At 61.2% G+C, this 17,108-nt stretch overlaps 1 protein-coding gene across 1 annotated transcript; it reads left to right on the top strand.

The window, feature by feature from the left end:
* The first annotated feature begins 4,425 nt into the window (after window positions 1-4,425).
* Window positions 4,426-16,325, top strand: CHRND (cholinergic receptor nicotinic delta subunit). Its single transcript, XM_054039863.1, has 12 exons — window positions 4,426-4,565; window positions 7,038-7,183; window positions 7,674-7,718; window positions 8,300-8,409; window positions 8,922-9,077; window positions 11,688-11,803; window positions 12,187-12,387; window positions 13,214-13,325; window positions 13,603-13,717; window positions 14,473-14,683; window positions 15,275-15,393; window positions 16,002-16,325. Exons 1-12 carry the CDS (start codon window positions 4,514-4,516, stop codon window positions 16,182-16,184), a joined length of 1,566 nt encoding a protein of 521 aa, XP_053895838.1. The 5' UTR covers window positions 4,426-4,513; the 3' UTR covers window positions 16,185-16,325.
* Window positions 16,326-17,108: the final 783 nt, after the last annotated feature.

The raw sequence follows: 17,108 nt of genomic DNA, 5'->3' as shown, positions 1-17,108 counted from the left end.
CACTGCAGTCACCTCTCACCGAGGGAGTGTGGGCTAGAAGTTAGAGCCAGGGATGGGGGGTCTAGAGTCCTGGGTTCTGTGGGAAGGGGTGAGCGCTAGTCAGAGTTGGGGCGTGAGAGCCAGCACTCCTGGGCTCTCCTCCCAGCTAGAGCAGGGAATGTTGCCTAGTGGTTAGAGCAGGGACTGGGCTCCAGGACTCCTGGGTTCTCTGCAGCTCTCCCAGTGACTCACTGCTCGCCCCCTTGCGCTACATGTGGGGAAAATGCAGACCTGCACCACGGGTGGGGGACTCAGGACGTTAATGGCTAATGCACTGAGCTCCTCCCTGGACAGGGCTGGCCGCACAGAGCTCCGGGATTCCAGGGAAACCAGCTGGACACCTGGACCCGATTCCCCGAGGCACCCCACGCCCTGCCTGGCCAGCCAGAACCCGGTGCTGTCCATACCTGCTAGGCCAGGAGCTGGGCAGCCCCACCTGCAGGGTACAACTCAGCACCCCAGGGCCATCCATCTCCCCAAACCGCCAATTCCTCAGCACAGCAAAAACAGAGAGAAAGGTACCCACCCTGCCGCACCCCGTGCTGGCCTGATGGAGGAAGGACCCATGGGCAGCTCCCAGGGAGAGCAGGCAGGGAGCCACGCAGCCCTGCCATGCTGGCTGCCCCATCCAGCCAACCCTAGCACCATGTTGCCTTCCACCACCTCCCTGGCGGCCAGAGCTCTTTGCGATCCCAGCCCATCACCTCCCCAGGGATCCCAGTATGGTACCCAGAATGGGCACCGTGCATGGGGGGAAGGGAGCAGGGCTCCAGGACTCCCTGGCTGGGCATGGGCATGGGCAAGGAGGTGCAGCTGGCAAGGGCCAGAGGCCAGGTGAGCCCCATAGGCTGGCAGGTGGGTGCCTCCCTAGATTTAAAGGGACAGGCAGCAGCAGGCAGGAATGCTGGGAAATGCTCCTTCAGAGCAGGAAGCACGGCCTAGCTGGACTGCTGGAAAGCCGGGAGCTCTGGGGGCTGACAGCTCTGGGGGCGAAGGCCAAGGACTGGGAGTCTGCAGGGCAATGGATCGGATCCCCACTGGGCCTGTCTCCTGTGGGTGACAGCCTGCCCTCTGACAGCCGTGGGCATTGCCCACAAAGGAGGGGGCGGGCCAAGCAGCAGGGGGCCAGGCTATCGAGGGGTGGGGCCTGCTAGGTGTTCTTCTCACCTCCTGCCAGGGCATCACACAAGGCCCTGGGCTACATGGCACATGCCAGGGAGCAATCCCACATGGGCAGATGAGCGGGCAAGATGCCCCATGGTCCAAAGTGTGACGGGACACTCTGCTCACCACATGCAGTGCCCCTCCCCCCCCCCGCCTGGCCGTTCTGGGGATTAGCGCTGCACTGCCAGCACCCCTTCCTGCGGTTGCACTCCGCCATGCTCCATCTGCGGCTCCTCTCGTTCCAGGAGTCGCTGCTTCCTCTTTGTGTCTCAGTCCTCTGGCCGGTAGGGTTACCATACGTCCTCTTTTTCCCGGACATGTCCGGCTTTTCGGCACTCAAACCCCCGTCCGGGGGAACTGCCAAAAATCCGAACATGTCTGGGAAAATGGCGGCTCTGCTCCTCCCCTGACTCTTCGGCTCTGTTTAAGAGTCGAGCTGCCCGAGCGCTACCGGCTTTGGGCAGCCCCCATGCCTCCGGACCTTGCGCCGCCGGAGCCCGAGAGGGGAAGTGCCCGGCTGGGGGTGCAGGGTCCGGAGGCAAGGGGGCTGCCCAAAGCCCGAGTGCTACCGGCTTCACGGTTTGCCGGGCAGCCTCCAGACCCTGCGCCCCCGGCTGGGCGCTTCCCCTCCCGGGCTCCAGCTGCGCTGGGGAAGTGCCGGCCGGGGGCGCAGGGTCTGGGGGCTGCCCGGCAAACCGTGAAGCCTGTAGCGCTCGGGCAGCCCTTTCCCCGTGGCTGGGAGTGGGAGGGAGGAGGGGGCGGAGTTAGGGCGGGGAAGGGGCGGGGTTGAGGCGGGGCTGGGGTGGGGAAATGGGCGGGGCCAGGGCCCGTGGAGGGTTCTCTTTTTTTATTTGTTAGATATGGTAACCCTACTGGCCGGGTCCCAAAGCCCTGCCCCATGACAGGTCTCAGGCAGTCGTCTCTGCCATAGCCCTAAGAGTGCCGCTTCCCCACAGGCCGCTAGGGGAACCCGGGCCTGCCCACTACGCTGGGCTCCAGTCCAGGGACCCTGTTTCTCCTCTGGGCTACTTCCTACAGCTTCCAGTTCATCCGCTCTGGGTGTGTCCGCTCTAACACCCTCCTTGCGGGGTGGGGGTGGGGGCTGCAGACTATTGAGCCCCCCCACCTCCAATGCATCTCCCTTCTCCCAGGGAGGAGCTGAAGCTTACTTCCCAGCAGCCCCTTTCTGCTGCCAGCTTCCTGGCTTTATAAGCCCAGCCCAGCTCCTCCTGCAGCTGGACTTCATCCACCGCTTAGACCTTAGCACGCCCTGGCTTTCCTCAGGGGTCGCCTATAGGTGAATGGGCCTGATTCACCCCTTCAGGCCCTGTGTGGGGCGGATACCCCGTCGCACCAGCCCTTTCCACTGTGGTCCTCTAGAGACCCACCCCCAGGGCCATGTGTCATCCCAGCCCTGCCAACGCTCCCTCCCCTCCCCTGCCAGCTCCCCAAATTCACAGCAGGAAATGGAGCTGAACCTCACAGAAAACTAACGCCAGCCAGTGCCAGGCAGCGGGCAGGCAGGGCAGCCATGGCTTGGCCGGGGTGCCCATCTGGAGCCCCACTGTTCAGCCTCCCAGCCCTGTTGCCGGAGAGGCTGCAGTCAGCCCTGGGCGGGGGCTCTTTGTGGGGCCTGGGCATTGGTGGCCACAGTCACCCCCAGGTGAGCTCTCTGCATTGGGCTTGAAGCTGTTGCTTAATACCGGTTGGAAGGGGCTGGTGTTAAGGGAGCAGCCCGAGGAGCTCTGCCTCTGCAGTGCATTATGGGTACGGCTAAGATTTAATCATGGGGATTTTTAGTAAAAGTCACGGATAGGTCACGGGCAATAAATAAAAATTCATAAACTCCAGAGGTGCAGCTGCTGTTCTGGAGGGGGGGCTCTGGGGCACCCGCTGGTGCTCGGGGGGCTCCAGGGCACCCGCGGTGCTGGCCAAGGACTGCCTCTGTTGTGGCAGGGGTGGTGTGGCTGGCCCCGGGGCGGCCCGTGTTACTTGATCGGCCTTGGGGGTCAGTCGCACCTGCTGGCTGTAGAAGTCCCAGAAAGTCACCAAATCCGTGACTTCCAGAGACCTCAGTGACATTATCTGCCCCGGGGCTGGAGCTCTCAGCCAGCCCCCTGCAGCTCGCAGCCACGGTGGGGGGGGGGATTCTACAGCTCCCAGCCATGGTGGGCAGCGAGGGGACCCCACAGCAGCCCAGCCCCTATGGGCAGTGGGAAACCCCAGAGCTTCCACTTGTCACAGGTGGCGGAGACCCCCCGGAGCCAGGCCGCCGGAGGGCATGCAGCTTGGCCCTGCGGAACAGACATCCGACCATGCCACACCCATCCCGTCACAGCCCTACAGTGCCAGGGGCAGGAGCCGGTTTTAGGGGATGTGTGGGGGAATCTGTCCCTCGTCCACCTGCCAGCAACTGCCTCTCCCCCCAGTGAGCACAGGAGCCTCCCCTCAGGTGCTACCCTGCGTCTCAGCCTGGCTGAATACTGGCTTAACCCTCGCCTCTCTGTGCCAGCTGAGAACTCTCAGCGGCTGTGTGGCCGGGGACTGGTACACGACTACCTGGGTTTGACAAAGCTGCCAGGGTTGCTGGAGCTTGGCACCTCGACGGGCACAGGCTGAGGCCCCGCAAGGTCTGGCTGGGCTGGGTTTGCTGCGGGGAGCCATGAAGCACTGGCCCCTGAAAGGCCAGCTCTGGAGTCGTGGGGGCCCAGTCCTGGGGGGGTCCTTGGGGTCCAGCCCACTGCAGGGGGACACTCCCAAGGGACTGGTCAGAGGCCAGGGCTTAGACCAGACCATGCGGATCCATGACACCCTCATCTCCTGCCCAGGCTCAGTCTCCCCGCTACCATGGCTGGGGGCTGCCGTTAGCCCGGTGGCCTGCCCCCCCGTGATGGGGTGGGTCATCTGCCACAGAGCCCGGCTAGGGGACTGGACTGTGGACGGAGCAGAGTAGCCCCATTCCCCAGGCCCAGTCCTGGGGGGCCTCCCCTCCCGCCCCAGTGTCACACCAGGGTCCACTCCATGAGCTGATGGCTACCTAGCGCTGGGGCCAGGATGGGTGTGCTCTGCCCCCCAGCCGCCCCCTCCTGCCCAGCGCATACCACAAGCAAACCAAGTCCCCGCCCCTGGCATGGGGGGTGGGGAAGAGATTGAGTTGCTGCTATTTTCTTCCTGTGTCCCCCTCCCTCCCCCACCTGCTGCTGTCCATCCACATTCCCAGCTCAGGCTTCCGACCTTCGCCACAAACCCAGGAGCCGGCGAGGGGCTGGCGGGGAGCAGGGGCGCGGCCGGGCACCAGCCCCCACGGAACATGGAGAGGCCGGCCCTGCGGCTTGCTCTGCTCTGGGCCGTCGCCCTGTCGGGTAAGGACGCGGGGCTGCCATTGAAAACACCCCCCACCCTGCACCCTCTGCTCCCCCCCACTCTGTTTCCGGCGGGGAGAACTGATTCTGCGGGCACCAATCGCACGGGGCAGGGTGGGAGCTTGGTGCAGGAGGCCTGACCGAGACCAAGCCAGCCCTCCAGCTGTGGGGGAGGGGCACTGGTCCTGGGGTGACCCCCACCCCATAGAGCCCCCCTCCCCGGCTCTTTGGCTTTGGCCAGGTCTCCACCCCCTGCCAGGGAGGGAGCACCAGGCTGGGGATCCGGCTGCCCGTCCAGAATGCACTGACAGTGCCCCTCCCCACACAGTAGGCCCCCGGGTACCACTGCCCCCTGGAGCCCACCTCCCCTCTGCCCACAGGCAGCCGGACGGGAACGGCTCATCCCCTGCTCCAGAGCAGAGCGCTCTGGAATGCGCCCCGGCCTGGCCTGGCTTCAGCGATGGGCTCACCAAACCCACCCTGATGCTAAACAGGCACCATCACAACAGGCCTCAGGGCAAGGGGAATGTATGTGGAGGGGCGTGGGTGTGTGCACGCGTTCGTACATGTGTGTGTACATACGTGTGCAGGGGTCAATACTCTCCTGGGAAGATCCCGTCTAACGTCCCAGCCTGGCCTGAGGAGCTGGTGCCCGGCCGTCAAGTGCCTAAATCCCCTGGGGGCGCAGCAAGCACACAGCCCTGGCGGTGGAGCGGCTGGTTATTCCCGCAGCAGCCAGTCTCAGTGCTGGAGCCCAGCTGCGCCCAGAGGTGGGCCACGGCCATGCAGAGCCCTGTCCTAGGCTCCCAGCAGCCCAGTAAGGCCCTCACATGTGGGCAGTGTCATGTGCCCCTCTCACCCCTGCCAAGCCATTCCCTCTGCCCTCCAGGCCTTTCTGCCACAGCCTGGTCCATCCGGGGCAGGGCTTCTCCCTAGGTGGAAGGGGGCTGGGAAGTACATGCAGCAGGTGGAGGGTGTAACGATGCTGGCTTTGGTGGGACACTTCTGAGAGTATCAATTCAGGACAAATTGCTTAGAACAGGGCAGTCACAGCCCCAGGCGCGGGTTTCTCCACTTCTAAGGCCCCAAACCAGCCAAACAGAGAGAACCACAAGTCATACAAGCAATTCCATGAGACACTCCAGTTTCCCAGTATCACCACCAGTGCCACTTGTTATGGGGACGAATGGTTAAGAAAACCAATACCCCAGTAAAAGAAAAAAGGTTCTCTCGATCCCAAAGGGCCAAGCCCTAGACCCAGCTCAATATACAAATCAGATCTTACCCATAAATCACGCTGTTGCCAATCTTTTAGAATCTAAAATCGAAAGGTTTATTCATAAAAACGAAAAAGATAGAGATGAGAGTTAGAATTGGTTAAATGGAATCAATTACATACAGTAATGGCACAGTTCTTGGTTCAGGCTTGTAGCAGTGATGGAATAAACTGCAGGCTCAAAGCAAGTCTCTGGAACATCCCCAGCTGGGATGGGTCATTCAGTTTGTAGTAAGGTTCCTCCAGAGGTCAGACGCAGGATTGAAGACAAGATGGAGGGGTTTTCAGGGCTTTTTATATTCTCTACCCGTGGCAGGCCCCCTTTTGTTCTTACTGTGGAAAAATCACAGCAGCAAGATGGAGTCTGGAGTCACATGGGCAAGTCACATGCCCATGCAGGACTCAGTTTGCAGGCCAACGCCATTGTTTACATGTTAGTTTGAACAGTCCCAGGAAAGCTCAGATGTGGATTGGCGTCTCCCAAAGTTCATTGTCTGTTAAGTGTTTCTTGATTGGGCGCTTACGGAGAATAGCCCTTTCTCAAGAAGCTGACCAAATGCTTCACTGAGGCTACTTAGAATCTAAACACATTGAGATACAAGTACATAGCCAATATTCATAACTTCAGCTACAAAAATGAGACACACACACCATAACCAGCAAATCATAACCTTTTCATAGACACCTCATACGACAAACTTGGTACAATATTTGCTGCAAATATATGAAAAATAAACAATACAGGAAATTTGAGGCGTCAGTTATTGGTCATTGGGGGTAGCATACAGAGTATAGGGGGGATGTTAGTGTTTTGGGGTTGGGCAGCACACATAGTATATACAGAATGCAATGTCCCCAATGAGGGGGGGTAACCGGTGGGCGGGATCAGGAAACAGCCGATAAGCGGTGAGGGTCTATCACCCATACAGGAAGTAGAGGCAGTCATGGGTATAAGTAAGTGGGCTGGGTAATGGGGATGGGGTGACCCTCCCGTGGTGGGATTCAGTTAGGTTCGGTGGGTTCAGGGCTCAGGGGATATTATACACACACACACACGGTCGCAGTTTATGTCAATAACGTCACAGAGGGGTCTCAGCATGGGGCAAGGGCCAGGCACTCCAGCCCCATCGCTGCTGCAAGGGGTCACCTGCTCGGACTCAGCTAGTCCCCCTCCTGCTTGTGCCCCTGTCCCGCAGGCGGCCTGGCCGTGAACCAGGAGGAGCGGCTCGTGAACTACCTCTTCGTGGAGAAGGGCTACAACAAGGAGCTGCGGCCCGTCACCAACAAGGACGACAGCGTCAACGTGGACCTGGGCCTGACGCTCTCCAACCTCGTCTCTCTAGTGAGTTGGCAGGCTCCTCGAGGGGCCTCCCGCCGCTCGGCTCACCAGATCCCGGGCCTGCCCCGGCCCGTGAGATCCTTAGAGCCCCTCCAGCTCGGGTGCGTTCTCAGCCCTGCAGGTCAATGGTCGGGAGGGGCTGATTGCGCCCACATGGCTGCTTTGGAGCCAGTTTGGGGAAGAACACAACGCACGTCCACCAGGGCTGAAATTCACCAGGGCTTTCTGCCCCTCCAGGGGCTCAGCGTGGCCTCTCTTTAAAGCCGAAGAGAGACCCGAGGCAGTTATTGAGTGCCTGGCCCAGCCCCTCCCAGGCCCAAGGCCCCTCGGCTCAGAAGGAGTTAGCCTGGGTTCCGATCTCAAGGCTCCTTGGGTTTGTGTCGGCACCACAGGTGCCAAACATGCCTTTCCCAAGCGATTGTTGACTCCGCTGGCGCCCAGCGGCGGGGCCGGGGCCCATGCTGCGTCTCATTTCTGCTTGGTATCCTTCCAGAAAGAGGCCGACGAGACCCTCACCACTAACGTGTGGATTGATCACGTAAGTCAACCCCCTGCTGGGTTCTGAGTCCCCGGGGCCCGCCCACGTGGGGAGGGATTTCTCTGGGTGGGCTCCCAGTGCCAAAAGCCAACCCGCCACCCAGTGCTCTGGGCATGTCATGTGATGCCTCCTCTCGCCAGGCCCCCTGGCGCCAAGACCCGGTGCTGCGGCACCCTGCCTCAGTTTCCCTTTTAGGAACTCCGGTCAGTTCCCGCTGTGGAGGTGATGGCCCTCCAGCCACGCCACATTAGTGAGTCCACCCCTTCCAGGGGATCCCAGTCCAGCTGTGAGTGGCCCCTCGCCCATCTCCTCTGTGCCGGCAGCCAAGTCCTTCTAGCTAAAGCAGAACTTCAAACAGTGCTCTTCCTTCTCAGGGGAGCAGGTGCCCACATCCGGTGCTGCTGCACCCTGCCCTTCATTCCATCACTGTGCCAGCTGAGGGCAGCTGGGCCAGGCTCTGTTCCTTGGCCTCTCCGCAGAGCCTGCCGGCCCGGGGAGGGGAGATCCGGAGCACACTGGGGTATGGGAGGGGGTCCAGCCGCTGGGTGGAGGGTCCGTCCTGGACGCATGGTTTCCCGCAGAGCTGGACAGATTACAGGTTGCAGTGGAACAAGTCGGAGTTTGGTGGCCTGCAGATCCTTCGCCTGCCCCCGGATATGCTGTGGCTGCCCGAGATCGTCTTGGAGAACAAGTGAGTCCTGGCCTGGCTTTTCCCAGAGGACCCAGCCCATGGCACGGTCTTCGGGCCCTTGGCGAGATCGTCACAGACCCGCAGCTGGCAGAGCGAGGGCTCGGAGTGGGGGTCCCTCGCCCTGCGCCCGCCCACGAGGTAGCTCTGAGCCGTGGGGGCTGTGCCCAGCCCAGCTCTGGGATGGTTCCAAGTGGTTCGGGGAATCTGGCAGTGGGTGCCCAGCACCCAGATCTCAAATGCCCTGGCACTCAAATTCCTGCCCCAAGCAGGTGCCATCACCCTAGGGACAGCCGTGTCCGTGCTGGGGTGCCCAGAATTCTGATCACAGATCCCACCCCACGGTGCAGGGGTCAAAGCCCCCCTTGGGCTTTCCCACACACTGGTCCTGGGTGCCAGAGTCCCCCCGTGACTCCTAGGGGCACAGAGTTTTCCCCACTAGCCTAGAGACCATCAGGGCTCCCCCGGCCATGCTGAGCTCCCCGTCAGCCCCGCTCGCGTCTCTGTTTGTGCAGCAACGACGGCTTCTTCCAGATCGCCTACTACTGCAACGTGCTGGTGTACGACTCCGGCTTCGTATACTGGCTGCCGCCCGCCATCTTCCACAGCGCCTGCCCCATCAATGTCAACTTCTTCCCCTTCGACTGGCAGAACTGCAGCCTCAAGTTCAGGTGAGGGGCTCACCCCGCCAGCTGGAGGCCCAGCCCAGCCCCAGTGCCCACCACCAGGCCATGCCCAAAGAGCCAGAATCCTTTGAAGTCAATGGAAAGATGCCCATTAAAGTCACCCTGGCACTGTATCCTGGGCCGGATCAAACACCCATGGGGCAGCTTCCTGTTGGTCTCCCTGGGTTTTGGATCAGCTGTGACGATACTGCCCGTGGGAGCCAGTTGAAGTCACTCAATTAGGGTGAACTGCAAACAGAACAGGGCAGCGTAGCGAAGTGAGACGCACCAGTGCGGAGCCTCCTGCTGGTCGTCCTGGGAATTAGCTCTTCACCTCCGGAGGGAGTGCCGGTGTCTTGCCTGCCGCTGGCCCGGTGTCCCTCCTGGACCCCAGTGCCCCTGTATCTCAGGGTTCTGCCCCCAGCAGTACCCCCTTACTTTGGGTCTCCCCTCCCAGGGGAACCCCCACCCTCAACCCTCTATCCCCACCCTCAACCCTCTATCCCCACCCTCAACCCTCTATCCCCACCTTGCCTCAGTGGCGACTGCCAGTCATCACATAGCCCCCGCTCCCTGGGGCAGACTGCAGTCTGTAAACCACTGTAAACCTGGCAAGGGGGGTTTGAACCAGCTGCCTAACCCCAGGCCACACCTCTGCAGCCCCACTACCTTTGTAGGCCTTGCACAAGGCCAGCAGCCTGGGGAGTTACCAGGCTGGAGCTCCCCAGCTCCTCTTGCCTCTCCCCAGCCCTACTCTACTCAGATCCCCTTCTCTCCCAGGCAGCCAGATCCCTCTCTCTCTACAGCTAAACAGAGACTAACTCAGCCCCTAGCTCACAGCCCTTTTATAGGGCCAGCCGTGGCCTGATTGGGGTGTGGCCCAAGCTGTGGCTGCTTCCCCAATCAGCCTGGCCTTTCACAGGAGTGGGGTTGCTGCCCCGCTACAGGCAGACAAACCCCAAAAGCTGGTGGATATCCCAATACTTAGATTTACCAAGCCAGCCCCAACCAGCTCCTGTATTACCTCACTGGTTATTCAGAAGTCCAGACAACAGAGTTCCCTTAAAGTGCCCAGCCTCAGGCCTCCGTCCAGACACACATGTCAGATAGGATGATGATTACTGAAAATCTTATCTCATCATATTAAAGAAAAGGTTCTTCTGATTCCAAAGGACCAGCCACACACCCAGGTCAATTCAAAATTTAGATCTAATCCCAAATACATGCTTATAGCCAATCTTTATTAACTAAGCTAAAATTTATTAAAAAAGAAAAGAGAGCGAGTGTTGGTTAAAAGATCAATATACAGACAGACTTGAATTCGATTCTGGAGGTTCAGATACATAGCAGAGATGAGCTTGTAGTTGCCAAAAGTCCTTTTAAAAATAGTCCATAGGTTATAGTCCAATGTCCATATTCAGGGTGACTTCAGTCGATGACTGGGGATCTCAATCCTTGTAGCTTAAGGTTTCCCCCTCTTGAAACCCAAAGCAGATCTGAGATGAAGCAGGATCATGTCCCAGGGTTTTTGTATATTTCCAGCAGCCTTTTGGCCTGAGAAAACAATAGGCTTTAACTTTCCTTCTCCTAAACATCCTGGCAGTTAGCACAGGGTAATTTTAAACAGTTCAGATCCAGGTTACCACAACCTTCAAAGAGACATAGAGACAATAATACTATTTCACTCAAGTGTCTTCTTAAATGTTAATATTCCTTTTTTTGATCTTTGAATCAAAGCTATAGCAATAGACAAGACTTGTTTGCTTACTTCCCAAGACCTGAGCAAACATCTACCCTTCTACCTCTAACAACCCGGCTGCATTTCAAAGCTCTATTCATTTACAGATCTTCCTAACTAGTCTTTAAAGTTCAGCCCCGGGTCAGGTCAGTCTGGGAGGTAATTAACTCTTTCTGGCCCTGTCACCTTCCAATGAGAGATTATATCACACTCATAATGGGGTGAAATATTGGAATAGCCTTCCGAGGGAAACGGTGGGGGCAAAGGACCTGTCTGGCTTTAAGATTAAGCTAGATAAGTTTATGGAGGGAATGGTTTAATGGGATAACATGATTTTAGTCAAATGAACAGCGTGCCATCGCTGGTAAATAGTATCAATGGCCAATGAGGGTCTGGCTGGAGAATCTTGCCTACATGCTCGGGGTTCTACTGATCGCCATATTTGGGGTCGGGAAGGAATTTTTCTCCAGGGTAGATTGGCTGAGGCCCTGGAGGTTTTTCGCCTTCCTCAGCAGCATGGGGCAGGGGTCGCTAGCTGGAGGATTCTCTGCTACTTGAAGTCTCTAAACCACAGGATTTGGGGACTTCAACAGCAGAGTCAAGGGAAAGGGGTTGGGACGGCTTTGTGGCCTGCATCATGCGGGAGGTCAGACTAGATGATCATAATGGTCCCTTCTGACCTTAAAGTCTATGAGTCTATGAGTCTACGTCACATCAGCTTCCCCATGACAACCGGGGCAGCCGTTGAGCGCCAGGCCTTGGTCGGGGTGCACCACTCAAGGGGAGTTCCCATCCTCACTGGCAGTATGAGACACGGGGGGGTGCAGTGGAGCGAGGGGGAGAGAAGCCACCCCTCACCTGTCTCTTGTCGGGCCCAGCTCCCTCCGCTACAACGCCAAGGAGATCACCATGAACCTGAAGCAGGAACCTGACGGAATGCTCAACAAAAACTACCTGGTGGAATGGATCACCCTCGACCTGGAGGCCTTCACAGGTAAAGCACGTCCCTGCCCCCCCACTGGGCAGAGCCAGGGGCTGGCATGGTGGGGGCCGGTGACCTGGGTAGTTTGCCCGGGGCAGGGCAGTGCCCAGGAGGAGGCGGCTTTATTCTGAGGCTGTCTCCTCATGGGAGGAAACCAGGGGGCTCCAGGGGCAGAGAGGTCTCCCCTGGGTGGAGTAGAGCATGAGCTAGGCTGGGCCCACGGACGTCCCCCTGGTGGAGTAGAGCATGGGCCACTGGGGCACCGAGATACCGGGACCAAAAGGCACGGCAGGGCCAGTCCCATGTCCCAGGGCGCCGGGGGGGGATGTCGGGGGGGGTGAAGGCCGGCAGCGGCCCAGCAATGCACCTCCTCCCTGCCCACCCCGCTCCCACAGAGAATGGTGAGTGGGAGATCGTCCACAAACCGGCCCGCAAGAACATCGACAGGAGCGTCTCGCCCGAGAGCAGCAAGTACCAGGACATCACCTTCTACCTCATCATCAAGCGGAAGCCGCTCTTCTACATCATCAACATTGTCCTGCCCTGCATCCTCATCGCCTTCATGGCCATCTTCGTCTTCTACCTGCCAGCCGAAAGTGAGTGCGGGGTCCCCCGTCCCACCCCCAGGGAGTATGGGGTCCCCCATCCCACCCCCCTAGAGTACGGGGTCCCCATCCCACCCCCACGGAGTGCAGGCCTTCCCCATCCCACCCCCACAGAGTACGGGGTCCTCAGCCCCCAGTGAGTAGTCCCCCATCCCACCCCCAGTGAGACTCCCACCCCAAGGGAGTACAGGGTCCCCCCCAGTGAGTATGGGGATTACCATCCCACCCCCAGTGAGTGCAGGACCCCCACCCCAAGGGAGTACAGGGTCCCCCGCAGTGAATATGGGGACTACCATCCCACCCCCACTGAGTGCAGGGCCCCCACCCCAAGGGAGTACATGGTCCCTCCAACAGTGAGTACACGGACCCCCATCCCACCCCCACTGAGTGCAGGATCCCGACCCCCCCACAGTGAGTACAGGGTCTCCCCCAACCACAAGTACCCAGCCGGGCAGGGAGAGACCCCCCACCCCCCAATACTGACAGTGGGGATTTGGCGAGGCCAAGCCCCGCCCCCCCCCACCTGTGCGGGGCCACCTGCCCCCTTTGTGCCTCCGGGTTCAGGTTCCTCCCCAGTGGAGCTGCTGTTCCCTTGACCAAAGCTCCACCATGAGGTGGCTGGAAATGCCCAGGCCTGGGTTGTGTCAGGAAGGGATCAGAGCTGGCACCCCGGGTGGCATGGGGTTCGTGAGCCGGGGGCAGTTCCTGGGGGGGCTCCCTCTGCTTGGATCCCCTCTTTCCCTAGGGGTCTTCCCACTGGGCTGGGGGGGGGAGGGGGGCAGAGGGGGTGTTACTCTGAGCTCTGTCTGTTCTCCAGGTGGGGAGAAGATGACTCTGGCTATCTCCGTTCTGCTGGCCCAGTCTGTCTTCCTGCTGCTGATCTCCCAGCGTCTGCCAGCCACCTCCCTCGCCATCCCCCTCATTGGCAAGTGAGTCTCCATGGGTCGCCCCACGTGCCCCACCCCTGGGGATGGTGGGAGGGGGATGCTGGGTGTCCTATGATCTGGTGGGGGTGGCTGGTCCCTGCTGGGAAGGTCTCGGAGTGTTTCCCCCACCCAGCAGACGCACTCTCGGTGAAGGAGACCCTTTGCGTCGCTGGTCCATGGGGCTCCTACAGAGCCCTCCTCTGGCAGGGGGCCCAGGCCCTGCTGTCCCACGGAGGGAAGCCAGGCTGCCCCCACTGGGAGCCGGTCTCTGCCCCTGCAGGTACCTGCTCTTCATCATGCTGCTGGTGACTGCGGTGGTGGGGACCTGCGTGATTGTGCTGAACATCCACTTCCGGACGCCCAGCACCCACGTCATGTCCAGCTGGATCAAAGAGGTGAGCAGGGGAACTGGGCACTGGGGCCTCTGCCTGGGCTCAGTGCCTGGCAGGGAGGATGCCCGGCTACCTCCGTCAGCCCATCACCCCGTCTCCATGCCCCTACGCCTTGGGGTGACTGGCTGCTCCCTCGGCTCGTGCCGGGGCCCCTGGAGCCCAACCATGATGTCCAGCTGCAGCTCCAGAATCCGCTGGCAAGATCCCCGGGCCTGGGAGCGAGGGGCATGGAAAAGGCCGGGGCACCGCAGGAACAGGGCACCAGACAAAGCAGCCAGCCCCAACTGGTGCTGCGCAGACCAAGCGGCGGGCGCCGGGGCAGATTCACATCAGTGCAGAGGCCCAAGCCCCCCGAACGTTCGGGAATCACGTCACCGGGCATTCTCCCGTTCAGGCCTGGCAATGCCCACAGCTGCTGAGTGATGCTGCCACCCAGTGGCATGACAGTTCCCATGCAGCCCCGGTACAATGGCTGTCTCCAGCTAGGCCTGGCCAGCACCAGCCCCTTCCCTCCAGGCATCACCCCGGCCCCCCTAGGGCCTGGCACAGGGGCACCACACCTGGCTCCCAGCCCAGCTAGGGGCGACAGGCCAGCCCAGCTCCTGCAGGCTCGGCCGAGGGGAGAACGGCTGCCTGGGAGCGCCCCCCAAAGGCCGGGCTGCAGTAACGCACCTGCAGGAGGGTGGGGAGCGTCCAGCCGGCTCTGGAGCCCCCGCTGCCCCTAGACGCACCCAGCAGTAGCCTCTCCCCCTCCCCAGCTCTTCCTGGAGACGCTGCCGCGCCTGCTTCACATGTCCAGGCCAGCGGAGAGCGAGCCAGACCCCCGCGCCGGCCTGCTGATCCGGCGCAGCAGCTCCGTGGGCTACATGGCCAAGGCGGAGGAGTACTTCGCCATCAAGTCCCGCAGCGAGCTCATGTTCGAGAAGCAGTCGGAGCGGCACGGGCTGGCCAGCCGCGTCACCCCCTCCCGTGAGCGCCCCGTGGCCGGGGGATGGGGCGGGCACCACAGGGCTCTCCCAATGGGCGCACTGGCTCCTTTAGTGCCCGGGGAAAGGCGGGTCCCAGCAGGGCAAGGCCGCGAGAGAACTGAGATGTACAGCCCAGGGCAGCAGGCACCCAAAGAGGACAGAAGAGAGAGCTCCACCCGTCCCAGGCTGGGACCCCAGCCCACGCCCCACACCCAAGGGCAAGACCCTGCCCACTCCCTGAGCCACAGAATAGGACCCGGCTACCCTCCCCCTGAGCCCCACACCCCAGAATGGGATCCAGTCCCACCCCCTCAACCGAGTCCTGGCTGGGACCCCAGCTGCCCCAAACCCGATGCCCAAGGATGGGAACCTGGCCCTCCCTCCCCCGAGCCCTGGGACAGGACCTCGGCCCCACTGAGCCCGCACCCCAGGATGACCTCCGACCCCTCCCTCATGCCAGGACCCTGGGCCTGCCCCCTGAGCCCCATCCCCCAAGCCCCGTGTCCCAGGTCAGGACCCTGGCCCCACACATGAAGCCAGCAAACTGGTGCCACCCCTCACAGCGTCTCCTTCCCCTCCTGCCCGCTGGCAGGGCCCAAGCCCCTGGGCATGGCTGACACGCAGGAGCTGCTGTACAGCGAGGTGAAGCCGGCCATCGACGGCGCCAACTTCATCATCAAGCACACGCGGGACAAGAACGACTACAACGAGGTGGGTGTGTCCGGGTGGACAGCAGCCCAGAGCCCAGCCCCACAGCCCCGGGGTGCCCAGTGGGAATGGGGCTGCCTCACTGGCCAATCCCAGCAACGCCCTCCCAGTCAGACCCACGCAGCAAGATGGAGGTGCCCATTGGGGGCCAGAACGCCCCCAGATCCCACAGTGGGTTATAACTGGCCCCTTGCTGGGAACCTCAGCCGGGCACAAGAGACCGAGTGGGGCAGGAAGCCTGAACTCCCATCCCTTCAGGCTGAGGTGAGTTCTGTTCGTGGGTGCCGGGTGAGTGGGGTGCCAGGGGGAGCAGGGTGCCAGGGGAGCGATGCACTGGGGGTACAGGGTGCTACAGGGAGTGTCGTGTTGGGGAAGTGGGGTGCTGGGGGAGCAGGGTGCCAGGGGAGCAGGGTGCCGGGGGAGCCTAGGCCGTCTCTGCTGTGTGAATAGGGGGCTCCTGGCCATGACTCGTTCACCTTCCCCAGACTCACCCCAGTTAATAATCTCTGCCCCCCTTCACATGCTCTGCCCCACCCCTGTCTGTTTCTCCCCGGCCCTGTGTCCCATCCCCCTCCCCTCTGGTGGCCTGTGTGGGGGTCCCCCCGCCCCAGGAGAAGGATAACTGGAACCGCGTTGCCCGGACGGTCGACCGCCTCTGCCTCTTCCTGGTGACCCCGGTGATGATCCTCGGGACCCTGGGGATCTTCCTGACGGGAATCTATAACGAACCCCCCGAGCTGCCCTTCGCCGGGGACCCCTTCGACTACAGCATGGAGCACAGGCACTTCGTCTAGGGGCCACGGCTCCCTGCCCCTGCTGGGCTGCCCTGCCCAGCCCTCTGCCCCCGGGGTGCCAGGCCCCTCCCTGGCGCTCTGGCGTGTTGGTGACCTCGGCTGTTCTTGTCTCATTCTTGGTGCTCGAATAAACTCCACAGTTCTCAGCCAGCGGCTGCAGGGAGTGCATGGCAGGGAGTCGCCGTCCCAAGCCCAGGCCGGTCTCCCCTCTTCCCCCCTTCTCTTCCACTGGCCCCCACCCCGGCCAGCCTCCCTTCCCATTGGCCAGCACCCTGCACTAGGCCCTGTCGCCCCATCTCCACTCCCCTCCCACTGGCCAGCACCCCGTGCTAGGCCCTGTCGCCCCATCTCCATTCCCCTCCCATTGGCCAGCACCCCGCGCTAGGTCCTGTCTCCCCTTCCCTCCCGCTGGGTGGTGGATAACACCTGTGTAACCTCCCCTGCTCGCTTGGGAAAGGTTTTGAGCAGCTGGGAAGAAGGTGAAGCTGGTGCCATGTGACCAGCCAGCAAGTGCTACAGGCCACGGGCCAAGAGCCCCTGGGTTAGCTCATCACAGGCAGGGTCAGTCTCAGGGACACGTTCCATTATTGGCTGTTCCAAGCCCCCGGGCTACCAGCCCTTGCCTCAGACGTGAGGGAGCCTTGGCTCTTCCGGGGGACAATTCCCAGCCAGATCCATCCCCCAGTCCAGTCAGGGTGTGACAACACTCCCAGCCCTGCCCTGGGGACGATTCCCACGGCTGGATCCATCCCCCAGCACGGCCCTCCCTCTCCCTCCTTGGGCTTTGTACCTGTCCATTCCATGCAGTGTCCCCATGCCCTCCGCCTGGGCACTCAGCCTTTCCCAGCTGACCTAGACAATGGACACCTGAGCCCTTCTTTGCAAATCAGCCCCTGTGTTTGTCTCACCCTTCCCTGGCCTCTG

Source organism: Malaclemys terrapin, chromosome 9 (genome assembly GCF_027887155.1).
Source record: "Malaclemys terrapin pileata isolate rMalTer1 chromosome 9, rMalTer1.hap1, whole genome shotgun sequence".
In the NCBI taxonomy this organism is placed as follows: Eukaryota; Metazoa; Chordata; order Testudines; family Emydidae; genus Malaclemys; species Malaclemys terrapin.
The sequence above is the reverse complement of the archived record's forward strand: the minus strand, read 5'-3'. Positions and strand labels throughout refer to the sequence as shown.

Bases quoted from the DNA above. Each gene is read 5' to 3' on its own strand.
- CHRND (XM_054039863.1), top strand. From the start codon at position 4,514: ATGGAGAGGCCGGCCCTGCGGCTTGCTCTGCTCTGGGCCGTCGCCCTG. The intron at 7,719-8,299 runs GTAAGTCAACCC...GGTTTCCCGCAG, and splicing joins CTAACGTGTGGATTGATCAC to AGCTGGACAGATTACAGGTT. The intron at 8,410-8,921 runs GTGAGTCCTGGC...CTGTTTGTGCAG, and splicing joins GAGATCGTCTTGGAGAACAA to CAACGACGGCTTCTTCCAGA.